General features: G+C 41.5%; 10 protein-coding genes across 10 annotated transcripts; 4 read left to right on the forward strand and 6 right to left on the reverse strand.

Moving 5' to 3' along the window:
• Nucleotides 1–91: 91 nt before the first annotated feature.
• SAMD00019534_115590 (hypothetical protein) lies at nt 92–904 on the reverse strand (the record flags this gene model as incomplete). The annotated part of the gene is made up of 4 exons (XM_012893246.1): nt 92–192; nt 253–507; nt 579–776; nt 853–904. 4 exons carry the CDS (start codon nt 902–904, stop codon nt 92–94), a joined length of 606 nt encoding a protein of 201 aa, XP_012748700.1.
• A 454-nt stretch (nt 905–1,358) lies between these two features.
• Nucleotides 1,359–2,894, reverse strand: SAMD00019534_115600 (hypothetical protein; the record flags this gene model as incomplete). The annotated part of the gene is made up of 3 exons (XM_012893247.1): nt 1,359–2,003; nt 2,321–2,760; nt 2,819–2,894. Coding segments are annotated over 3 exons (1,161 nt in total), but the record flags the coding sequence as incomplete, so codon positions are not given.
• A 1,694-nt stretch (nt 2,895–4,588) lies between these two features.
• Nucleotides 4,589–5,945, forward strand: SAMD00019534_115610 (hypothetical protein; the record flags this gene model as incomplete). Its single annotated transcript, XM_012893248.1, has 3 exons — nt 4,589–5,169; nt 5,232–5,465; nt 5,546–5,945. Coding segments are annotated over 3 exons (1,215 nt in total), but the record flags the coding sequence as incomplete, so codon positions are not given.
• A 1,240-nt stretch (nt 5,946–7,185) lies between these two features.
• On the forward strand, nt 7,186–7,487 carry SAMD00019534_115620 (hypothetical protein; the record flags this gene model as incomplete). The annotated part of the gene is made up of 2 exons (XM_012893249.1): nt 7,186–7,261; nt 7,357–7,487. Coding segments are annotated over 2 exons (207 nt in total), but the record flags the coding sequence as incomplete, so codon positions are not given.
• Nucleotides 7,488–8,540: 1,053 nt separating this feature from the next.
• On the reverse strand, nt 8,541–9,360 carry SAMD00019534_115630 (hypothetical protein; the record flags this gene model as incomplete). The annotated part of the gene is made up of 2 exons (XM_012893250.1): nt 8,541–8,723; nt 8,800–9,360. 2 exons carry the CDS (start codon nt 9,358–9,360, stop codon nt 8,541–8,543), a joined length of 744 nt encoding a protein of 247 aa, XP_012748704.1.
• Nucleotides 9,361–9,919: 559 nt separating this feature from the next.
• SAMD00019534_115640 (hypothetical protein) lies at nt 9,920–11,052 on the forward strand (the record flags this gene model as incomplete). The annotated part of the gene is made up of 2 exons (XM_012893251.1): nt 9,920–10,292; nt 10,361–11,052. Coding segments are annotated over 2 exons (1,065 nt in total), but the record flags the coding sequence as incomplete, so codon positions are not given.
• Nucleotides 11,053–15,233: 4,181 nt separating this feature from the next.
• On the forward strand, nt 15,234–16,823 carry SAMD00019534_115650 (hypothetical protein; the record flags this gene model as incomplete). Its single annotated transcript, XM_012893252.1, has 5 exons — nt 15,234–15,992; nt 16,064–16,165; nt 16,237–16,446; nt 16,504–16,710; nt 16,800–16,823. The coding sequence occupies 5 exons, from the start codon at nt 15,234–15,236 to the stop codon at nt 16,821–16,823; spliced, it is 1,302 nt and encodes a 433-aa protein (XP_012748706.1).
• A 55-nt stretch (nt 16,824–16,878) lies between these two features.
• On the reverse strand, nt 16,879–18,133 carry SAMD00019534_115660 (hypothetical protein; the record flags this gene model as incomplete). Its single annotated transcript, XM_012893253.1, has 4 exons — nt 16,879–17,418; nt 17,497–17,603; nt 17,685–18,014; nt 18,091–18,133. Coding segments are annotated over 4 exons (1,020 nt in total), but the record flags the coding sequence as incomplete, so codon positions are not given.
• Nucleotides 18,134–18,520: 387 nt separating this feature from the next.
• Nucleotides 18,521–24,677, reverse strand: SAMD00019534_115670 (hypothetical protein; the record flags this gene model as incomplete). The annotated part of the gene is made up of 5 exons (XM_012893254.1): nt 18,521–21,700; nt 21,765–22,220; nt 22,299–23,347; nt 23,425–24,119; nt 24,181–24,677. The coding sequence occupies 5 exons, from the start codon at nt 24,675–24,677 to the stop codon at nt 18,521–18,523; spliced, it is 5,877 nt and encodes a 1,958-aa protein (XP_012748708.1).
• Nucleotides 24,678–25,190: 513 nt separating this feature from the next.
• SAMD00019534_115680 (hypothetical protein) lies at nt 25,191–25,529 on the reverse strand (the record flags this gene model as incomplete). Its single annotated transcript, XM_012893255.1, has 1 exon — nt 25,191–25,529. One exon carries the CDS (start codon nt 25,527–25,529, stop codon nt 25,191–25,193), a length of 339 nt encoding a protein of 112 aa, XP_012748709.1.
• Between the last annotated feature and the right edge of the window lie 335 nt (nt 25,530–25,864).

The following is a 25,864-nucleotide window of genomic DNA, read 5'->3' on the forward strand; positions in this document are numbered from 1 at the left end:
GATGAATGAATTGAATGGTACAAGGTTCAAAGTAAACTTCATTAAATTGACTGGACTGGATTGGATTTGATTGGATATCGATTGGGTCATGTCAGCAGCAGGGCGATGTCTTCTTATCTGTTGTCTCTGGTATAACTTGAATGACACAAGTTGGTTTACTATCGCTCCCCAATGGTTTCATGGTAAACATTCCTTGATTGATTGATTAGGTTAGCAATGTCCTCTCCTTCCATCATTAATCAGTAATCATACTCTTTGTAAGATCCAAGAAGAGTTCTTCGACACCTTTGTTCAGCTTGGCCGATGTGGTGTAGTGTAGTGCTCCAACTGATGCTGCATAGGACTCTGCCTCCTCTGGTTGCACAACTCTAGCCCTTTCCAGATCACTCTTGTTGCCAACCAAACACATCTGAATCGCTGAGCCCAACTGTGTCTTTATCTCCTTCATCCATGTCTTTGCCTTTATGAATGAGTCTCCATCCGTTATATCATACACTATAATTGCTCCTGTTTGTTCCAAGTTAACATTCATTCATTCATTCATTCCTGGAATCATTCCATCCATCCATTATACTAACCTTGAGAATCCCTATAATAAATTGGACCAAGGGCATGGAATCTATCTTGACCAGCAGTGTCCCATATTGTGAGACATACTCTCTTTCCAGACATGTTGACCATCTTTTGTGAGTATCCCGCTGATGGCGTCATCATGTATTTGTCACTAAAGTTGTTCTGTGTATATCTTTGTATCAATGATGTCTTTCCAACACATCCTAAGTATGTCCATATTGTTAATCGGAGGATGTTTATTGAGTGGATACCAACATCATCATCCTTATCATACCGTACCTTCACCAAGTATCACAACTTTAAAGTTCTTCTCACCATCATTCATTGACATCGTTGTCGAAGTAGTTGTTATTTATTGTTAAAAGGGAATATCTATATACAAAGAGAGTGGATGAATGAATGAATGAATGGATTGAGTGTTTGGACATCACTTTGCTGCTACTCAATCGACTGATGGATTGATTGAGTTGAGTTGAGGGAGTGAACACACACTGAAATGTTTGATTGATTGATTGGTGAGTGTGTGGTTGTGATCCCACACTCCAAAAACAAGGAAAGATGATCAGATTAGGAAACACGTCGTCATAAGGAGAATTATCTTCTCATTAAATTGCAATGAAAGTGTAGACAGACTCTCTTCGTACACCCCTCATTCAATCTATCTTAAGATAAGATTGAGATTGATTGATCGATAAATGTGGAATGATTCCAACTAGGTTGGTCACTTTTTTTTTTGGAAAGAGGGTGTGGTGTTGTTATTCATTCGGTTGTTGACAACTCTATTGTTTGAGTTGATTGTGAGCTTTGTATAAGATGTTTTGTTCACATAGTTGAAGTGATCGAGCATTTCTGTGTCTGGAATTTGGTATGTTTGGTAGTTGATCGATTTGTTGTTGAAGAATTGACATGGATGTTGAGTGATCATTAGAGTTGAAATTGTCTCCATGACATTTCAAACGTTCTTCAATAATGGCCATGAGTGCCGGTGCAACCTTGTCATTGGCCTTGATCATTCCATCCTTGTCCAGTTGCTCAAAGTATGTGTCCAGCTTGGATCGCTTCATCTTTGTCCACGCCAACATCTGCTCCTTTGTGGCAAGTGCGATGAATACTGCGCACATCAGAGTTTCGTCGCATGTACCATTCGGCTCTACAGCGTGACACTCGCGTGTATCCTCGTCAAACATCTCACAGTAGAATGCCATTCGCTTCTGAATCACCGCCTCGGATATGCCGCACCGACTGCTCAGCACCTTGTCCACAAGGTCTGGTTCAATGCGGACAAAGTCACAAGGATTGTCCAGCTCGAGGAATCCATACTTGCTCAACAACAACGAGTTGTCATGATCGCCATAGGTATTGAATACTTCGCCGCCCTTCTTTACAGGGCGAACAACTGACACCAGCAATGATTCCTTGTCATTCTTGACCTGTTGCATCCACTCACCGTCTTTGTCATCTTCTTCGTCATCCTCTTCATCACTGTCTTCATCACTGTCTTCATCCATGTCCTCTGGCTGCTCAACAGTACGATGTTTACATGTTGCAACTGATCCGCACTTTAAACAGACATCTCCCTCTGATTCGATATGTACATTCTCTCTTCCAGTCCTATGATTGAAGCTGCGGGCGGACAACATGTTGTTCGTTAGTTTTTGCTGATATCACGTGACAGGAAGATGATCACGTGACAGGTATCACATGACAGAAAGTTGATCACGTGACATCATTCAATTCGCATTACTTACATGTCGGCGAGGGGCACCATCGCATCGCCATGATAGTCATCAATGTTGAAGGCACGCGATGAAACTAGACAGCTCGCCCTCTTGAAATTCTCCAGTGTAAAGACTGCCGCTGGGAAGAGGTCTGGATGATTGGCAGTGAGTTGACCAGCGACATGCTTCTTGAATGTCTCTTCCAATGTGTCCCTATTCTCATAAACGACCGACTCTATCGAAGTACCCTTTAGCAAGGCAAGTGACTCGTCATCCCATAAAATAGGTAGATCAACTGTCAATGGTAAAGACTTGATATATCCATGCCACTTTGATGCAGGCCCCAGTGCAGCTTCATAAATCAACGCAATAGAAGTTGCTGTGGCACCCTTTATCTTATACTTTCTCAAGTGTGTAGCTATTGACGTAGTATGTCTTGATAATAAACATGATCTTGGTATGATAGCAACTATGTTATGTGTAAGTGAAAGTGATTGATGGATGGGAATGGGTCCTTCCTTACGTACCGACTTGATCTTCATAGAGGTCATCGAGGGCTATGACACCAAGGCCTTCAACAATGCCTGGAGTTGTATTGTCAACTATTTGAATAAGTTTATGATTGATCTTGACTCCATTCAATCTTAACCAATCCACAATAGTATTCAATATTGTATTATTATTATCTGTTGTGCTCATTTATCTTGTGTTGTCAACTTTATGAAAATGTGTCGTTTTTTGATCAAGTCAGTGACTTTCGTCTTTCCAAAAATCTACCTTGTTGAGGGAAAACAATCACCTTTTTTTTTGATTCCACTCAATCATTCATTTGATATCCAATAATACAAATAATAATAATAATATATATAAGTAATAGAAGATATGGATAAACTCTTACCAATAGTGATCAGAAATATATTTAATCATTTAGACAATAATAATGTTGATAATGCTATAGACATCCTCTGTCTTGGAATGACATGCCGCTCAATGATTCTTGAGATGCGTAAAAGGAGAGATATAAATATATATGGCAAAACTGCTATACCAATCAATCTTATTGATGACGAGTCATTATCAAGCAATTGTATTCTATAGACGGTAAAAAGAGGGTAGCATTGAAGAATCTCGAGTGGACAATTTATAGAGTTGTACACACATCAACGTCAAGTTCTACAACTTGAACATGAGATCAGAGCTTTGATCAAGTCTTCAGTCAATTAACATCAAATATTTGTTATGATTGTAAACAAAGAAATGATGTTGATAATGATGATAATGATTCTGACGATGACGATGATTAATAAATCTTAAGTCAAGCTGTCAGTCCAACCGAACAGTCAGTTCTTCAAACCGCCCTTCGATTTAAGTTTAAGTTTGTTTTTGGAAGGACCATCGTATCATGTCCCCGACACAAGATATTTGACTATGTGATGTGATCAAACAATCATCCCAATCGATCGGCAAAACCGAATGTTTTTCATTTTAGATCAAGATCCAATTTCTGATCGACTCAAGATGCAGACCATTCACCACATGATCGACATTCAAACACACTGTTTTCAAAGGTGAGATGGGGGTTGTTTGGATGACTGATCGAAAGATGTGATTGATTGTTTGTGTGTTTGTGTGTGTGTGTGTGTGTGTGTATTAACACTCGTCTTTATGGTCAATTTATGATAATGAATGACAGTGAGTGATGGAGAGTGTGAGGAGAAGTGAGGGAGGCCTAGGGCATTGAAGAATGTTGGTGTACAAGTGTGTTTAATTAATTATGATTGGAGATATATAATACGATGTTGTTCAAGTAAATAGACATACATACTCCACTCCCCATCAATCTCAACTCACTCATTCATTCATTCATACATTCAACTTATTCAACTTATTCATTCATTCGATCTTGAGCTCTAATCGATATCTCTCACACACATACTCACTCTATATTTGTGTGCTTGTGTATCTGTTTGATTGATTGATTGATTGACCCCCAACCAATCAACCCCGCATCACTCAATTGACCCAACCTTGCTTGACCCGACCCATCAACATTATTATCTCCAGGCACCAATCTAAGATTGCATCTCCACATGTTATAATTACACCTTGCTTTGCCCTAACTCCTCATCACCATTATACTCAATCAATCACTGCTCATTACATTATACTCTATCAATCACTTTCATTCATTCATTGTACATAAATATATATATATATAAATAATTATTATCTCTACAAACAACCAATCAATCAAAAAACTTAATTATTATATATATTATTATAACTCAATCTGGACGATGTTCAGATTATATCGCAACAGGACATCTTCATTATCATCACTTAAATTGCTGGAGACAATTAGCGAGGCAGACGAAGAACATAATAATAATTATAATTATAATAATAATAACAATAATAGTTACGATTTGGAAATGACATTTGATAGTGACGAACAATATACTCCACCACTCAATCCAACTCCAACTCCAACAACTCAATCTCTCAAACTCAACCATCCTCATCAACATCCCCAACATCTATTACTACACATGCCTCCAACTACAACTCAGCAACTCCAACAAAAACAATCAAAGTTGGAAATGTCCCAACTTGACAACAATGTGGATATGCTAAGTAGTAGCAGTTGCAGTAGCAGTAGTAGCAGTAATAATAGTAGTCCAAGATCACCTGATACATCAAATATCAACTTATATGGATTCCATAGATTGTCATTGGACCTATTCCCACTGTGTCCTGGTCTATACAGTGCATTCATCAGAGGTGATGAATTCGAGACATCCCTCACCAGTACCCTGCTCCTATGTATAAAGTTAAAAGAGTTAAAGAACAGGTTATTCAACAAACAATCAAACTCAAAGTATGTCATCGAGTGATTGGAACTATTCCAGCCCGACCGACACTAACCCGCCCATCATCTAGCCTCACATTATCAATTTCCAATCTAAAGTTCAAGGCAGAATATATCCAGATCAATAAGTTACATATTAGTGAGATATGTTCAATGTGTTTGGAGATTACACAATTGATGTCATATGTTGATCCATTGTTTAGACACAAGTTGGATCAACGTTGTCTACAATCCTATCTAAACATGATAATTCAAATAATAGTGTCAATCGAACAAAGACTGAAACAACTTTTAAAGAGGAATGGGTAAGTCTGGATAATTCATTCAATCATGATGTCTGAGGCCGTGACCTAACATGTTGACATTCAATCAATCAATCCAACAGATGTAAACTTGTAAAGAAACAGACGGGAGATGATCAATCTCAAGCTTGGAGTGATTCATGTGATGATGAGACAAAGAAGAAAGAGGGCGGCGGACCAGCATTCCATTCATCACCATTGAGGAATGGTTCAACAGCTCATCATCCTTATAGAAGGAAATATAAGCCTGTACCAGGTCCATGTGTAAGATGTGAGGCAACAGAGACACCAGAGTGGAGGAAAGGACCAGATGGACAACGAAACCTATGCAATGCCTGCGGACTGAAATACAAAAAGGACTTGGCCAAGCTCCGACGTCGAGAGATGGAGACAATGTCAATCCACAACATGGTCACCAATCCAAAGTCAACCTCCAACTCCAACTCCAACACCAATACCAACACCAAGACACAAGTGATGACGTGATCATCACAAATACCAATGATGTAAAAAACAACACCAACAAAGGAACTATTCCATATCCCCTATATTGACAAGTACTTTGAAAGTACTTGTTCGGGGACTATTCCCATATATCATTCATTTACCTTGATGTCGTCTACCTTGATGATGATGTCATTGTCCAATCATACAATCGTTTCAATCAATCATTTAATCATCCAATAATTGTCAATTGACCAAATTGATGTCTGTTTGTTGGACAAGTGATGGTCCCTAATTTAAGTTAATACCCGAACCTCACAATTCAGTGTTTGTAACCATACTTGGGTCTTGAATCCTAACGCGATCCCCCAATTTTTTGGATCATCGAGGCCTTTTCAGAGTCAAATGAATTGTTTTTGATTGTTTTCACCTAGTATGTTGGGTCTAGGATGGGGCGCCTAGGGGTATCTCCTGCCACGCTCAGACAGAGACTTAAACCATCCAATCTTCTTGTTCGAACCTATTAACACTCTCAACAACCCAGACCAAGAGCAATCAAACACCAAACCGTGGCTTACGCCTACACACAACACACATCCAACACACACAAACAACCCTGATTGATTAGGTTAGTGGTGTGTGTCCAAGTGACTTATTATCATCATCACCAACTATATAACTAGCACGTATTTGTATCACTTGGGAAGGAAGTAATGTTAGTTATATAACATCATACATGTATGAACATATAAGGCAATCTGTATAATTATTTATATATTACTACTACTACTACAATTACAACAACATCTCATCTTCATCTTCATTCAATCAATCAATCACATCTCGGAGATACAACACAGTCAATCAATCATATATATATATATCTCAGAGACTTTATATTGTATATATATTGTAAACATAGTCATATAATAGCAACAACAACAACAATGATATACAGACCAAAGAAAAGTATCTTTTCTGTGTTCTCACATAGAATGGCTATGATATTCAGGAATATAGGCAAACTGTTCCATCCAGGTGCCGATGCCAAGAAGAGTAGAGCACACCATTACTCATCACCATCAGAATACAATGAATATCAACCATTTGTATATCATCCAGATAACACTTATTAAGTTATTATTATTATTATTTATAGGCTAGACACATTACATACATCATACATACACAACATACACACACAATATATACATATATATATATAATTACCAGGTTAACCTATGGCCATGGCCTTACCCTGGTCCAAGATAGTCCTTCGATGATCAATCAGAAGGACATCATCCCACTCAAACAAATCACATTTTTCTTCCTTTATCTTCCAACATCGATCGATGGTATGTATCTTGAGATGAAGTTAGAGAGAGAGAGACCAAGATGTCGTACATACATGACTGACATACAAACAAACAAACAATCAAACCAACTCCAGATATCATCCATGTTGTTTTTATCAAGCCTCTGTCCGATGACAGTCTACTCTTCTCAAGGACCTTGACTAAATGTTCATGGAGTAATGTCTCCAAACCGATGGAGACCAACACATGGACATGGACATGGACATGAATTTAGACAGAGACAGAGACCTTGGGATGTCTTATCCCATCCCTATTCAGGCATTTAGATGCCACGACGACAGGCAATGATGGCTACAGTGACTACCATTTAGTAGTAGTGGTACCAGGCGACAACCATTCAATCAATCAACATGTTAAATATGTAGTATAATTAATTATGGTTGTTGCAATCGTGCGAGAAGTATTCTGGCATGATCAAAAGTTGGTACTCAAAATAAATGACATCTATTGCTGTCTGATCCAATCAATTAATCAATCAATACATCATTGATCATATTGAGATAAAACTTGGTTGGATTCTCCCAGGAATAGTTGAATGGTTAAAGAGCATAGAGATGAGCTTTGGATCACTGACTATTCAATTGGAACCAAGAGAATAGAGACTTGGAATTTCAAGTCTCCTCAGCAATGACCATCTCGTTCTTGATGTCCTGCCAAGATGTTACTCGTTAGCGTGGACGTAAAGACAAACTCTGTGCGATTTAATGTTTATATGATATTATAAATATGGTTGAACAGCGTTGGGCGACTGGACGATTATACCTTTGATTGGTTCGTGATACGTACACTTGGCGCACGATCATAATATGCAAACCACGCCACTGTCAGCGGTTTGCTTACTTATTTGGCACTGTAGTTTGCAAAAACAATAACCCACAATATTTGTAGCGTGACACCACAAAAGGGCAATATGTCATCATTACTGGATACATTACTACTTCTTGGTAAGCATTGACAGTCAACTATTCATCACAGTGATCTATTCAGAGATTAAGAAATAAAAAGTCTCTGGAAGTTCCTCATGTTACAATTGTCCTCAATTTTAACAATACAAAAGATGTCGACACCTGAGAGATTCGAACTCTCGCCCCCGAAGGGAACCGCTTAGCAGGCGATCGCCTTAAAACCACTCGGCCAAGGTGTCTTGATGTTTTGAAATTTGAATTTGCCATGTTTTTATAAGATTGTCGACAAGAATATAAATTTTTAACAGAGTGTTAATTAAATTATTTTTTTATTATTATCTTTTATTAATGTGTTAGACACGAACCAGTACAGATCTCCAACTTGGCATTCCTATCTCAATATAGAAGCTCTGCTTGTGTGAAACAGGAATGTCCCAAGCGTCCATGGTATTCTCCATTTTGGCAAATGCACTATTGCTCAAAAAGTGATTGGCCATGTCTTCATAAAGTTCTTGAACATCGGAAATAATATATACCTGATGGATGGATAATGGATCATGTTAGTACCATACCGTCTTTTGGATGAAGGACAGACGAGGAATGGATACCTACCTTGGCACCAACTGGAGTGACCATGGCAATCTCGTTGACGAATGTGGCATTGACCACACGTCTCTTGGCATGTTTCTTCTTGTACCATGGATCGGGGAAGAGAATGCTAACCTTCTGGATGGAGCCAGCCGGCAGTGATTTGGCAATGTTGAACAGGTTGACATTGGCATTGGCCGACATGAAATGTACGTTGTCCACTTTGCACTTGGCCTCAATCTCTAGTATTTTATGTGATCGCTGCGCAGTGTCTATCAATGATTCTCGAATGTCTATGCCCAAGTGATTGATACCTGGATTGGCCACGGAGGACTGCAACAACACCTCGCCTTTTGCGCAGCCGACATCGATGAATACCGGCTGCTCGGGTCGTGCGAATACAGTGCTCCAGTTGGGAGGATCGACCGAGAGGACCAATCGCTTCACCAATGGGTTGGCCGATGGTCGCCACTTCCCAGACTTTGACTTGCCTTTCCGAGGTATAGAATCTCCATCTTGCTGTTGTTGTTGATCATTTATGTTGTTGGTGTCTCCTACTTTATCCTTTTCCTGGTCTTGTTTCATTCTCTGTTTCTGTTGATCTAGGTCCTGTTGTAGTTTACGTCGCCTCTCGATGGTGTCTGGTGAGTCGTCCTCTTTGAGATTGAACAATGATGTTAAATTTGAACTTGTTGATGATATTGTTGATTGAATATCTTTCATGAACTCATCCAGTGCACTTGACTTTGATGTTGATGTTGATGCTGTTGGTGTAGGTGTCGGTGTTTGTGTTTGTGTCGGTGGCTTGTTCGTTGTAGAGCATGGTCGACCTGTGAGTGCGGTCGTTGACGTCGTCCCCAGTGGTGAGCATTGTGATAACAGTTTCCATTGTGCGACCTTGTTGAATGATGGTCCCAATGCACTAGTCAATCTAAACATTGTATATATATGTATATAAAAGTGAAGAGATAATCATCAAGTAACTCATTGCAAATGAATGAACGAGTCTTTGAAAATGAAGGGGAGACCCTTCAAAAATGAAACATTAATCACAATTCATTCATTCATTCAATCAATCTAGCGATTGTGATAAACAGAGATACAGATACAAATACAAATACAATTACAAATATAAAAAGAAGAGATGATGAGCAATAATAACAATAGTTTGAATATTAGTAGTGGAGATGTTGGAAATGTTATAACAAATGCAATAAATAATGAATGGGTCAAGCTAAATGTTGGAGGCACAGTTATACAGACCACGTTGACAACATTGAGGAAGGACAAAGAGTCGATGCTCAACCTAATGTTCAACAAGGACTATGGATGGAATCATACAAGAGATGAGAATGGATGTATACTTATCGATGCTGACCCAAGATACTTCCTAGTCATACTCAACTATCTCCGTCATGGTGAGCTCATCATCGAACCAAACCTCAACTACTACGGCGTCTGGTCCCTCGCACGCTACTTTCAAATTAAACCAATAGTTGACCTACTTGAATATGAAGGTAATGTCATTCATTCAATCTTGGATCATACTATTCATTCATACTAATCAATCAATCAATCAAAACAGATAATGACGCATCATGTTGGCAAACACTGATGGAGGATAATGTTATTGCATCAGAGATGGACTCATTGAGATGGACAGTTAATAGAGAATGCTCTGGTTCATCATTGATGGTTGAGGAGGGACGTTATAAGTTTGTGAACAGAGCATATATGATCACTCGAGATCAGTACAATCCTGATGATGGTGAGGTGAAGCTGACAGGCACATGGATCCGCGCCACCAATGACGACTTCTTCCAGTGCGCCACACGCTCCGATGGAATGCACGTCGGTGCGCCCTACTACGAGATACAGAATGGCCTGGAGTTTAGTTACATTCGAGGCGTGGCATCGATCATTGGACGTGGCAGCATGGTACCTTCTGGACACGTCAAGATCAAGAAGCAGGGCGAGTTTGCCTTCCAGGTCGGTGTGCCCGTTCACTTTGAGATCCACGACGATGGCACCAACGTCAGCTTCACACTCTGGGAGTCGATCACCAAGACGTCGCTCACTATCGAGACCAAGTGTACCAACCGCAGTCTTATCAACTATATCGTCTTTCACAATCGTGAGAAGACTGGCAGCAATCATATATCATATCTGTCCAACGTCAGAGTACAACGTTGGGTTCGCGCCACTCCCAGGAAGAGCAAGACAAAGAAGATCATCAAGAGAATGAATCAACTATCTCAATCGAATGAAATGTCTCGATAATCAAGGTCCTTGGTCAACAACTCAATCMAATCAAGTTTGATCACATATACTTAAGCTCAATCCAGGACTCACCCAATAGATCTGGAACTATACCATAACCAACCCACAACAATAATAATAATAATAATTGTACAAAGATTATCAATCAACCAATCTTGACCTTCATCGAAATCCATCAATGTGATTCACCATGCTTCGTCGACGTGTGCATTTTCGCGAGATTCTTTGAAACAAATTCTCACGAAAGTTCCCAATCTTTCGAATGATCAATCAGAGTGATCGACATCTGAGTCTATCATATCTATTCAATCAATCAATCAAACTTATAGCATTTAACATATAATGATCACATTATAACAAATAATGACATATTCTCAACTTGACCAAACTCAACCTAATGTGGCTGCCATCGATCATAACAACAGTAGTCAGACCAAAGTAGATAATAATAACAAAGAAATATTAACAAATAGATTGGAATTGATCAAATATGTATTAATACGTGATGTATTATTATTAATATTAATGATACCAATATGTTATTTATCATATTTTATACCTTCAACCTATATTGGTGACAACAATATCACGAGATATTGGTATAATCATATTGCTTGGAGCAAGTTTGTATTATGGATGTCCAGTATAATCATTGGCTTTGCCTATGTTGCAATCATTACCGAGCGCAGATCATACCCCTTCTACTCAAGATATGAACGACACTTTGTAAGTTGATCAAAGGGTGGAGCTATTCCGTCCACCCTAGGATTCATTCACTAACTCAATCAATCAAATAGGACTTCATTGGATTACTGATATGCGCAATTGTTATGTTTGTAATCAGTCCAAGTCGATCTTTGATGGGTCCAAATGATTTGGTACCTCATGGTCCTCATATTGTAAGCAACAATGAATGGAATTGTATTGAATTGATCATCTCACCAACATACTTGTCTATGATGAATAATGGACCATTCAAGTCATTCATTTATAACTATTTTACATTTGTAGTACCTTTTGTACTTGGACTTCATTTCACATACCTTCGACGTAACGAATTACTACACTCTATTGGTGGCAAAGTTGGCAAACCAACATTTTGGTGTCACTTTACTCGCTCCGAGCTCTCAATCCTCATACCTCTCCTCTTAATAATGTTATTCATGATTGGATGGCATATGTATCTCATGGTAAATATCAATATTCTCAAATATGCACCATAAAATTGACACTAACTTTTAATCAATCAATCAATCAACTAATCAATGAATCATATAGTTGGTGGAGAATGTGTGGATGTATTATTTGATTGGATATAGTATACTCATTGGAGTATTGGTGGTAGTAACATTGGCTAGACGCAAGACACATTATCTTCACATGCACCATTACTTTATGTTTGGTGTGATCATTCCAATCACAGCATTTCAGACCGTTCCATCTACCATCTGTATGGCAATATGCTCGGCCATTGCCGTAGAAGGTGTCAGTCGTTGGTCAATGGCGCCCATGTGGTATCAAATCTGGTGGTGATAATAATTGATTGGAGTGATTGATTGATTGATTGATTAATTGATTGATTGATTACATCACTCACACAAAATTTATTAATTGTAATTACAAATAATATAAAAATATATATATTTATTTATTATTATGAACAGGAGTATACTGACGATCATGTGATGGCTGGGTTGAATGTATCCATTATCTCATCTCCCCACACTCACCTGGATATATCTTGGTCGAAACTATGTGGTGTGGGTATGACTGAAAGTGTAGACTGACTCAAACACATTGATGTGTTAGTGAGTGTGTATGATTGGATATTCATACACTCATACATTCGGTCGTCCAATCGTTTATGGATATGAACGTATGTGTAGAATGACTTCAGAAGTATTCAATATGATAATATGTGTTGAAGATGCCGTCTGAGGACAACACAACTTGGAATAAAGGTCACACCCAGTCATCTTCATGTTGAACTGGACATTCACAAAATAATATTATCAATCAAACAAATATATTGTAATATATTTCCAAACAAATAATTAATATAGAATTATGGTATCTACTGCAGTACATAGTAAATTTTCAATTGTTGATATACTACAAGAGTTTAGGAATCAACCTCAACAGCAACAACATCAATTAAATAGTAGTAGTTCAAGTGGAAGTGGTAGATCAGCTTTATGTTCAAGTGCTGAACGTATTTTTAAACCATCACCTGATATTGCAAGAGTTAGAACTACAACACATAATATTGAGGAGGAAGATGAAGGCACTTCAAATATCAAGATTGAATATGGAAATATATATCAAGCCTCTAGTGTTCCCAGGTCCAGACCAATCAAACACAACAAATTACCTTCAAATCCCTCAATACCTGCTTATTTTAAATAAATAAATTATATAATATTTGATTTTTCCTATTATCTCTAGTGTTGATTTGGGGATCTTCACCATCATATTATTATTTATTAACTGACTCAAGTATTATTAGTTCGAAGGAAATACCAAAAGAATTACCAAAATACCTGGGAAGTGCTATAATATTCGCCTAAGTAAACTATGTATTACAAATCAAAATACACTTAAGGTTATACTTATTTAATCAACAAAGTATACGAATGATTTCTAAGTCATAGTTTACGATTATTATTTGGTTATTGGGAACCAACCAAAGGGATTTGATACACTTTATTTTTTATACATGATGATGAATTACAGGGATTCTAATTAGAGCTGGAATTGGTGGAGTTTAGGCCCATCCACATCCACGTACACAACCATTGAAAGCAGTGTAGCAGTCACATCCATTGTTGGTTGGATTTCTGAACCAAGAAATCATGCAGTGTTCAAAGGCGGCATAACAGTTGACATAACAATCACATCCTTGGACTTCTTCTTCTTCAGCAGAGGTGACAATACACAGAGCAACCAGAACGACCAAGAAGATAGCAATATATTTGTTATTCATTGTTATTATTTATGATTTAGTTAATATTATATTTTGGTAGATTGATTGATTGATTGAATGATTCATTATGGTTGAAAATTTATTGTTATTTATAATAAAGTATGATTAACATATCCATTATTTAATATATTTATTTGTATTATATCGGTATGATAATAAATAAAGAGGTGATTTATGATCGTTTATTTGACCGAGTAGTAACTTGGAAAAATAAGATGGCTTGGTGATGTGAGTGTGAGTGTGATTGATGGTTGATGGAAAGTCGAACACATTCGAAATTGACAGGGGGTGGATGTGGTAGTCAATGGGTATTCGGGAAAAGAATTCTTGTTGTTTGAAAGGACACGACCCATCAACTTCAAAGTTACTCCTCTCCACACTTCATTGATATACAAGGTTGGTACAAAGTATGATTGTCTATCCAGAGATACACAATCATTACATACAAAGAAATGTTGTATAGTATTTGACTTACTGATGGGGAAATCTCCGCTTTATCATTGTTGGGTTAGTTGGATATAATTTTGAAAGTTAGGTTACAACAATAACAACTTGTTGTTGGACAAGATATATATTCTGATGAACTTCAATTAAATAAATGATAGTTATATATATTCTAAGTTAACTTATAACTTTATTTTCTTAGAGTCTAATATTGAATGGACCAAGGAATGACGTGTGAATGGGGTTAGGTAGGGAAACTTTGTGATTCACTGTGGAATTACATCTTGGAATTCAAAGCAAATGAAAAAACTATTCATTCTTGCTCTGAATCTCATTCAAAGAGTCTTTGAATGAAGTAGATATACATCATGTAGGAATGAATAACAATAATAATAATTATATAAATAGTAGTAGTAGTAGTAGTTATATAGCCAATCAAGCTAACATTGGTATCAATAATAACAATAACAACAACAACAACAACAACAACGTTGTAAACAATCAATATCTGTTGCCACATACTAAACCAAACAACAACAACATTAGTAATAACAACAACAACAAAAGTAAAAGGAATAATAGTAGATCAGGTAGTAGTGGTAGTAGGTCGAATAGTATTAGTAGAACAGATAGATATAATAGAAGAGGCAATAGTTTTAAAAAGTACGCTGTGTCTGATGATGATGAGGATGATGACGACGACGAAGACGAAGACGACAACGACAATGATAATATAATAGTAAAAGGAGGAATGAGAAGAACATATAATAATACACATAATAGAACGGCGAATAGAAGTGCTTTCCATGCTGGTGACACTACCGAAGAGGAAGACAATGTCAACTTTGTCCTGGACGACCACATCAACACCATCGTAGACAACATATCACGTTCAATATCCGTTGATTCTCCATCACAGCAACATCAACAACAACAACAGCGTCAACAATATCAAAGTATCAATATACAAGACAACAATACAACAGATCATCAAGTCATTGTGGAAGACCTTAACAATCAGAGGACTGTCCAACCACATGTATCCCAGCCTCTGGTGGTGGTGACGAGCCATCATATCAATGAAGACGAAGAAGAGTGTTATGATGCTGCCGACGATGAGTTTGAAGAGGGCGCAGCAGACTCTGGATCCTCGACAGTGGACGATGTCGAGGTGTGTCAGACGACATCATCAACAACTGGTGTGATCGATCACACTAGACACAAGACATGCTATGACTCACCCGATCGTAACCTATCAATGAGGAACGTGCTCAGAGTGCTGGTGAGGGATGCTGCCCTCCTGGTCTTCATGATACCAGTGTGCTACGTTTGCTACCTAGTGCCATCTACATATCTTGGCGACGACAAAGATTTGGAATTCTGGAACAACAACATACCATGGAGCAAGTATCTCTTGTGGATATCATGTATCACCATGGGCTTTGCCTACGTATCAGTCGTCACCGAAGAAAGGAATTATCCATTTCACTGTAGATATAAACGACATAGAGTAAGTGATTGGATTGATCGAATGGAGTGGACAGGAAAGTAAACAATTGGAGGACTAACAAATGATCACAGGACTTTTTCCAACTGCTGGTGGTTGCTTCCGTCATGTTCATGTTGGGACCAGAGAGAACACTGATGGGTCCAAATGATCCAAAGAACCATAATATTCACATCGTAAGTATCACTCAATCATTCAATCCTGGCTCATTCAATCCTGACTCATTCAATCAATGTTATCAAACCAGGCATTTCTTTATAACTACTTTGCATTCGTAGTGCCCTTTGTTATTGGATTGCACTACACATACCTGGATCACAACCTATTCCTAAGGAGTGTTGGAGACAAGTTTGGAACTCCATCACTCTGGTACACCTATGAGCCCAAAGAGTTGCTCACCATCATTCCAATAATCCTAACAATACTTTGTATTATTGCCTGGCATATATATTTAATGGTATGTTATCCAACAAATCAAGTCATTCAATCATACTTACTCTCCATCTATTTCCAGATTGTTCAAGACGTATGGATATATTTCTTGGTTGGATACTCTATTTACTTTATTGTGTTGATTGGCGTGACGATGGTTTGGCGAAAGACTCACTATCTTCATCTGCATCACTACTTTATATTTGGATCACTCATCCCATTGTCAGCATTCCAGACCATTCCAAGTGCGATCTGTCTAGGACTAATAACGGCTATCACTGTAGAAGGTGTAAGTCGATGGTCCATGGCATGGATGTGGTACCGAGGTGTAAGAGTACTCTGAATAGAATAAAGAAACATACTGATCAATCAATCAAGATCCATGCATTGTTGCTGTATTAGTATACTTCTTTTAGTTTATTATTTTGGTGATCATGATGTTATACTTTCATCATCAGTGCTTGTTGGATTGCTGTAGGTTTCTGGACAGTGATTGATTGATGGCGGCACTGATGCTGCTCTGGTGGATGGAGAGAGGAGGCGTGTTGATCGATGGGTTCGGGTTGAATTGTTCTTGCTGTGGATTCATGATGTACAGTAGCTGCTGCAGCCATTTCTTGATGGTGAAGTCTTTGTCGTCCTTGAGATGTGAGTTGAAGCTGCCGTCTTGCAGTGAGACGGGCAGGTATTGTCGAAGAAGTTCGCGTGATTTGGGATTGTCAGTGAGGCGCAGATAGCATCGGATGACGTGCTTGAGCAGACGTGCCGATGGCTGATCCAGCAGCGACACCACCATGTTCTTCAACACCAGCAAGAAGGCTGTGATACGCTCGTTTGTCGCACAGATGTAGGTCAGTCCCATGTCATCCAACAAGATCTTTTGAACAATGAATGTTGCGACCGTCTTTGAGAGCTCAGATCCTGTCTCCATGATTCGAACACACAATGTCATTATCTCTGTTGATAACAAGAAGTCTATAACAGTACTATCGTCAATCTAATGTTTGTTTGATGTGATTGAATATGTTAGTGACATGAAATGAGCGAGTCCACCAGCATCTGGTTCATTCATTACCTTTACCAACGCGCCAATTACACCTAAACTTGTGAGTCTGAGGTATTCGAAAGGTCTGTTCTTGCTAGATGTATTCAAAAATGGATAGAGGAAGAGTGGGATGTGCGCTACAAGAGATGAATGTTAGTTAACAACACTGATTGATGACCAAGTCGCGACAGAGTCATAGACCCATCAGACGGACATACAGTGAAGGAAAAAGGTTCTTGTTTCGGGATGTGATGCCACGCATTGGAGCAAGGCCAGTGCATTGCATATTCTGTTCGATGGCAGTGCCTTAAGCTTGGGCGGCGACAACAGGGGATAGATAGAGACGATCTCCTGCAGCAATGCCGCTATCGTACCAAATGAGTTCAAGAGGATTGGAGCGAGATCGGGTACGCTCTCTCTCTTCTTGCTCAAGTCGACCAGAGCGTTCTCACGCTTCTCTGGTATAGTCAAATCCTTGACCAGCATATGTATATGATGCATCGCTTCTTTATCCAATGGCTGTGGTGGTACCTGAGGGGAGATGCCACCTGTCAACATGATGATGAGATGAAGAGTTAGGGAAGTGATCAATCACTTGTCGTCAATAGTACTACTAGTACGTACTGTAGTCGGTGGGTTCATTTTGCATGTTTGCGGAAGACATCATTATAGAATCGATCGTGATGGGTCGGTCTGTCGATTTGATTGATTGATTGATTGAATGAATGATGTAGTCCTGACTGAAAACCTAACAATACAACAACAGTATACTATATATATATTATATATTGTATGTATCACCAATAGTAGTAGTAGTAATAGTAGTAATAGTAGTAGTTATCTCTTTAAATGTAATAAATGATGTTTAATGAATGTGACCTGTGTGAATGCATCTCATCAAACTTCGCTCAAAAGTGAGTTCATCTTCAAAGTTTCAAAAACTTCACTTCTGATGTGAACCCTTACCCTTGCCCTTGCCCTTGCCCTCGCACACTTGTTGACAAGAATGGTGATACATACAGATACATTTATTACAACATTGGAACCAATCCAATTAGGGACTTGACTTGAACTTGTTGGCAATCCAAATTGGCCAACTCTCAAAGTCGATGATGTGCTCGTGAACTGCTTGATCGTAGAGGTCGTAAGAGTCTACGTTGCAGTTGTTGCCCATCATTACGCTTTGGAGCTTGGTCGAGACGACAAGGTTGAAGAAGTACTTCTTCTTCAAAACTTCGAATGTGGCAGTGAGCTCATCCAGTCGCTTGGCCAATACGCTTGACTCGCCGCCACCAGTGGCACCAGCCTGTTTCTTCACCAACGAGATGTTCTGCTGACTCCTCGCATTCAGATCCTCTCTAATGCGCTGTATCGTGTCATTGTACACTCGTTCCTGTTGCTTCATCTCCTTCTCCACTCGCTGTAGCTGTAGGTTGAGGAAGGCATTCTGTGTTTGATGTGCAATTGAGGTCTCGCGCAAGTTGTCCATCTGCTCGTCTGGCGTCAATGCCTTAGTGCGCGCACGTGATGTTGACAAGGTCTTGTTGGCGGCCGACAGGTCCAACTCTCGCGAGAAGGCCATGCCTGTCTCGTACTCTGATCGAACTTCCTTGAAACCATTCTCCAAAAGACCAAGTCTTGAGCCAGTGATCCTCGACTCCTCCTCGCTCATTCTTAACCTGTCTGAGAGTATTGTATTCTCGCACTCTCTGTCAATAAGCTGACTCTCGACCTCGATCAACTTCTCCTTCATCCTTCCAACAATGTCCTTCATGCGGCCACTCTCCTCCATCTCCTTCTTCAATCGCTCGATCAGCTGGTCCTGCTCCCTGGCGAACCTCAGTTCAAGCTGTTCCCTGACACGTCTTGTCTCAGTCTCAAATTGCTCCTTCAAAGCATTGTTGTTATCCTCTGATGCCTGTAGCTGTCTGCGCATGGCTTCCAATTGTTCGTCCTCGGCCTGTTCATGCATGGTCGGTTGGGGTGACCCGCGAGAGTCAGCTGCTATGTCGACGTGTGCGCTGCTGGACACCTGGTCTGTGATGTCCTTGATTCTTTTGAGTGATTCCTCGACGGTGAGTGTCAGTCCATCGATCTGGCCTTGTTTGGCCTTGGACTCCTCACGCATGCTGTTAATGTTCCTTGTCTGGTACTGCGCCACCGCTGTGTTGGAGTCCAGCATCTGGCGATAGTGACTGACCTTGTCCTCCAGCTGCCTACGATCATTCTCCAGAGCCAAAGTCATGTCTTTGGACTCGCCCAGCTTTGTGACCAGCCCATGATTGCTTTCGCGCAGGCTCAGCACCTCTTGTCGCAGGGTGCTCAGCTCCATCTCTGACACATTCTTGTACTGCCTGGACTGCTGGTTCAATCGCTCCATCAATGTAGTCATACTGTTGATGTGAGTTGTGAGCTGTCCAATCTCGACATTCTCGACCACGTCCAACTGCTTCGTGCTCAGCTCCACAAGTTGCATGGACAGTCTATCGCGCTCTTCTGTCGCTCTCTGGAGATCTCGTTTGAGCAAGTCGTTCAACTGTTTGGCGCGCTGCAACTCCTGATCCTTGCGTTCACTGATCTTGAGCGATGGGTCCAGCGCCTTGACCCAGCGATCGCGGTCCTCCGTGCTAGTAGTCTTGAGCAGCCACACGCGTCGAAGTTGTATGATCGCGAGTCCAAAGGCGACCTCGTCCTGAGGGATGGTCGCGATTGATGCGTTGGTCAATTCGATCTTCTTTGTGCCCTTGTTGTCTTCCTTCTCATTGATGTGACTATAGTAGAGGTATGGCTTCTTCAACACAAAGTGATACTGTCGCCACTCATCCCTGTACGTCGACTTCTTCATTAGCACGCCACTGATGTCGTCTTCCTGCTTGACCAATGCGCTGGCGCCAATCTCATTCACCTTGACCTCGATGAGTGATGGGAATGAACGAGTGCGTCTAGCAAATGAGGTGCGAGCATTGTTAGCATTGCTAGACATCCTCTTCACTATCTCCTCGGGTAGGCCACCGCCGGGACTATTATCCCCGCCCATGGGGGTGGGGTGGTTGGGAGAATTATCGCTGTCTGCCAGCTTCTGACGAAGGTCGAGTTGCTGACGTAGTCGCTCAATCTTGATGGATGCTCCAAGCTTCATGTAGTGCTCCTGGTAGCTGTCGATCATGTCGCCAATTCTGTTCTGATGCTCAATTTGTTGGGACTTTGTCAGATGTACATTGAACACGGAGCCAGAGTGCAGGATGGACGATGAGTCTGAGTCCTGATCAAGACTCAGTATGCTCTCACCCTTGAAGTGTGTCTTGAACTTCTCCATTAGATTGTTGAGTGATGATGATGATGAAGACGATGTGCTGTTGACGGCAGCGCCATCTGGTGCCATTGATTGTTGCTGCCACGTGTCCATGCCCAACAACACCTTTGCCGACACCTCCTTGGAAATGGTGACGGGCTCCTCAAAGTCCTCGATCTCCAACACAAAGGTCACCTTGAACAGTATCCTGCTGCCCTTGCGCATTGTCTTCTGGCTAAACAGGTGTGCCGGCTCGTCGTAGTCCCAGTGCGCGACTACTGTATCGTGCGTGGCGGACACGACGGGTAGCTCAACGGGGTCGCTCGAAGCCCCACTGCCCTGTCCCTGCAAGACTGGTGATGAAGTGCCTGTTGTTGACGACTGGCTAACATTGAGCAAGGATGGGTTGGTTGGCGGACGACCTGGTGATGTTGGGTATCGGGACATTGGTGAGGGCGAGCTGGATGGACTCATCATGGCCAGACCACTGGTCGAGTCCCTCTTGCTAATGATACGTGCATCGCTAATGTTGACTGATTGGCACGCCTTGATATTGATACTTCTTGTCTGATGCTCAGATTTGAACAGTCGCAGCATGATCTGTCGCTGAGTGGCATCGCGTAACAAACGAAAGGTGACCGATGGCATATTATTTGAGGTATCACTCTCCTCCAATATGTGTACTGGTTTGAAGGTTTTGGGTCGTGATTGTGATGGGGAGACAGACTCTGGCTCAAGGATGTTAACCGAGGCAATGAACTCTATTGATTCCTCTGCCTTATTATAAGAAGCATCGTCCAGGCCATTGATTGGCTTTCCCATCCTCTTTCCAAAGACTTCCAATGCAATGTGTTGTGTTTCCAACTCTTTGATCAAGTCCTCTTCCAGGCACTCAATCTCCAAATCTATTCTATCCTTCATCTGTTGGACTGTTAGGTGTATCTGTTTGTGATTGATGGGTGAGTGAGCCGCTTGATCAGACTCGATTGGACCATTGACAACTTACATTTGATTGATATTGTACAGAGTTAAAGTTACATTTGACAAAGACATCGACATAGGAGTCTACATCGTGTACAAAGTCAGTGATTCCATCAAGCTGAATGCCAATGGTGATGGGCTTGCCAACAAAGATACTCTTGATCGATGAGTTGAGGCCATCGACACGTGTGCCTAGCACAACATTGAGATGTCCTTTGAACGCCCCTGTGAATGTATCCAAGATCGGCAGTGACCTACTCGTCTCGGGTAGATGTAGTACACTCATGAGATAAAGATGTGCCACTCCAATATAGTTGACCTCGTCAAACTTGAATGTGAAGGGATCTTCGCCTTCCTCCTCCATCCATCCATCATTCTGATACAAGTCCCTCATCGAATACAATCTATCAATGAACTCCTCCTTTGATATAATCGTCTCCTCTCCAGTATCCTTGTTTGTAGCGCGTATCACGATCTGTGTCTGTGTTGAGTGATTGAATGAATGAGTGAGTGAGTTGGAATGGTTCCATCAATGATTGAGTGAGAGCATGATACTTACCGACTTCCAATCTACTTCCATCACACCCGAGTCATCGATGACCTTGGTGCCACTACCATCATCTTGGGCCATCAAGGGTGGCGGACATTGAAGGGTGACGGACAGGTCAATGTTCTTGGACAATGCCTCAGAGATGGCATTGGCTTCGTTGACGGACAGTAGTACGTGTGAAATCTGATTGAGTAGACGCGTCTTGTTGACCTTGGACCGCCAACGACGAATGGTGAAGAGAGCCAACTTGTCCCTACGCTCTTTGGTCTCAGGGTTGAAGTCCAATTCTAGACGACTGCGCATCTGGTCATAGAGTATCTTCATCTGTCGCTGGAACTCCCTGTCCATGTCATGCTTCATCATTGCCAAGTTGCCCTGTGCTGAGGCCAACTCGTTCAGGGCAAAGTTGTAGTCGATAACTTGATTGTCTGGTGCGCGGCGGGCATGACCTGATTGGCCGCCACGTGGGGTGGTTGGCTCCGCCTCGAGGCTCAGATCGAGTCCAAAGTCTGGCTTGGGCGGTGCACCACCACCAAAGCTGTTGCTCCTCTCGCGAACCAACTTGGCGGCTTCCTCTGGATGATTGAATCGGAAGATGTGATTGTTGCCCAGTACCACACGATTGCCAGTGGACAGCACTGTTGGCGCATTGATCTCCACACCATTGACAAAGATTGATGAGTGCTTGCGGTCGCTAGCAGGAGCAATTGTCACGATGCCCTCTTTGTACTCTATGATACAGTGCTCCTTGGCAATGTTTAGACCATTGAGTATGATGTCCTGTTGTGATTCGGCGTCTGATCGTCCAATCCTCGTGTCGCCCTCCTTGAGATAGTACATCAATGACTCGGACATTAGTGGATCCTCGTTTAGATTGATCAGATGAGGGATTGATGACACCACCTTGATAGCAACTCCCATGTCCTTTAGTGCGGCCTTTCTCTCGCCTCTTATCTTCTCTGCGTCCGACAACCTCTCCTCCCAAGTCTTGTTCATCTCTGTCATCAACTTCTCATACTGTTCAATCTTCTCGTTCAAACTGACTACAAGTCCATCCTCTATTTGATTGAATGGGTCAGTGATTGAGTGATTGAGTGATCGGAAGAGGGCATCCTCGCGAGGCTCTGATACATACCATCATTTGTCACTCCATGGGTCATTCGGCCGTTATGGTCTGTTGATGCGGATGGGTTGGACCCGGAGGGTCCAGAACCAATTGCTACTCCTGCCACGCCAGACCCCAGCAATGACTTGAGTCGCTCAACTTCTGTTTGTAGCTCACGTATCGCTTTGGTCTGAGGGTCCTCATTCACGATGGCCGTTGTCTTGATCTTCTTGGCGCTGTCTGCATAGCGCAGTGTGCTGAGTGTCTCTTCAAAGTTGATGTCGGCCGGACTGATTGCGGCGATCATGATCGTCTTGGAGTTGCCACCCAACGACTCTTTGAGCAGGTATGTCAGTACCGAGTCACGGTACGGTACAAACACCTGCTTCTTGCCTGGACTGGGCGTGGAGTTCTCGGCCAGCGCACTGATGACCTTACCCAACGTTGATAATGACTTGTTGATGTTTGCACCCTCTTTCAGTCGCACACCTGTCGCTCCTGTACTTGTGGCACGTTCACTACCTGCCAAATCGACCAAACTAATCTTACTGACTCTGTCCACTGTTATACCTCTTGTCTTGTCCACCTTTGATTGAGTGAACACAATAGTGAACACGGCATGTGATCTCGATGATGTTGCATTCATATTTGTCGAGGCAACAGTTCTCGCCTTTGTTCCCTCATCCATCAGCATCTCAATCTCCTGGAAGCTCTTGACCGCCAGTCTAGTGGTATGTTTGAGTTAGCGAGTGAGCGACTCCAAGTGAGCCCAAGCCTACTACTTACTTTGAGAGGTCCTCGACATAGGGGCCTGTGGACGGGTTGTTCCTGACCTTGAGGCCACCTGCTGACTTGTTGTTCTTGGGATTGAGAAGGTCTTTGACGCGCTCGTTGTAGATCTCCATGAAGCTCACCTCAACCTTGAATATAGTCTCTCCACCAGCAGTCTGATTCATCATCGTGCTATCAATCCTCTTGAACAACTCCTCGCAAACCAATGGGATGATACCCTTCTCCTCGCCATAGCCCAGCATTGAGTATGACTTGCCCGAACCAGTCTGGCCATAAGCAAAGATCGAGCAGTTGAAGCCCTCCCAGGCGTTGTGCAGCACTTCCAGTCCGAGGTCATTGAATACAATGGACTGTGATGCATAGTTAACGTCTGTATTATCGAATGACCAGTATGAATGATCAAACGTGAATGACTTCTCATCATCAGGTGAGGGTTGTGAATTGTGGCGCATCGAAGTAGGTCTCACCAACACCGTTGAGTTGCCACTCATTCGTATGATACATTCTGCATTCCTTTCCAACTCTCTTATTTGATTGATTGATTATAATGTCGTGTTGTTGTTAGCCATCAATCAATCTATCAAACATTCAAGAATCTACAAGATATCATTCATTATTACCTCGAGTTGAAAGGTCTAACTCTGACTGCAACCTTGACGCCTGAAGACATCTTACTTATATATATATACTTTGTCAAGAATGTTAAATGGAAGTATGTTTGAGCAATCAAAAAGACAAGTCTGTCGGCATATCAATCGATTTATTTGAATCACATCCATTTTAGATTCAAAGAATCTGTTTGATGATTAGAAATAATAATATAATAACAAGGTAACTACTGCATATGGTAAGACACTTAGGAGCACTATTTCTATTTTTTTTTTTTTTTTTTTGTTAGACTATTTAATGTGGAGGTTTATTATATTGCAAATAAATGGGCGTCATTGAAGAGGCGGGAATGGTTAGTCCTATTTTAGTTTCGTTTTCCTGTTTTTTTTTTTTGATTATGTATTTTTTGTTGTTGGGAGGGAAGATGGGGTTGGTATCGATGCTGGGGGGTGAACGCGAGTCTTCTTGGGTGCCTTCTTGATTGGGTTGATGGGTGACACCGTGTTGGGCACTCCCGCATGGGGGGGAGTGGCTGGCTCATCACGTCTTCTACGGAGAGAGAGGGGCTTGAAGGTAGCCTTCTGTTCTGGTGGGTCAACAACTTCCTTAGTCGTAGGTGTTGGTGGCTCGTTGGTAGTCGAAGCGACTAATGCGTCTGGATGTGTAGGTGCCTCAGCCGTCAGCTTGTCAAGCAGCATGCCGGATGACTCGTCTCGGTCTGAGTCCTCCTCCATTGCGGTGTGAGGAGTGGCTGGGGTGGGAGTGTCGACGGTGGACTCTGACTTCACCGGCGTGGAGGTGCCGTTGGCCACTGGTGACGACGGCTTGATCACAGGCAGCTTACGCTTACGACGAGGTGACCCTCTCTTCCTGTGCGGGACCCACCTGACTTCAGCTGCGTTGGGGTCATGCGCAATGTCGCCTTTGTAGGCGTCTGCGTCAACTGACTCGTGGTACAGCAGCGTGATAGTGTGGTAGGTGGCTGAGTGCTCCTCTGGCCTAGTGTGGTGATGCAAGAAGCATGGAGTTCACGTTTTTGAGATGTCTTTGGCTACTAATGGGACGTTGT

The sequence above is a fragment of the Acytostelium subglobosum genome, assembly GCF_000787575.1.
Source record: "Acytostelium subglobosum LB1 DNA, scaffold: scaffold33, whole genome shotgun sequence".
NCBI classification, from domain to species: Eukaryota; Evosea; class Eumycetozoa; order Acytosteliales; family Acytosteliaceae; genus Acytostelium; species Acytostelium subglobosum.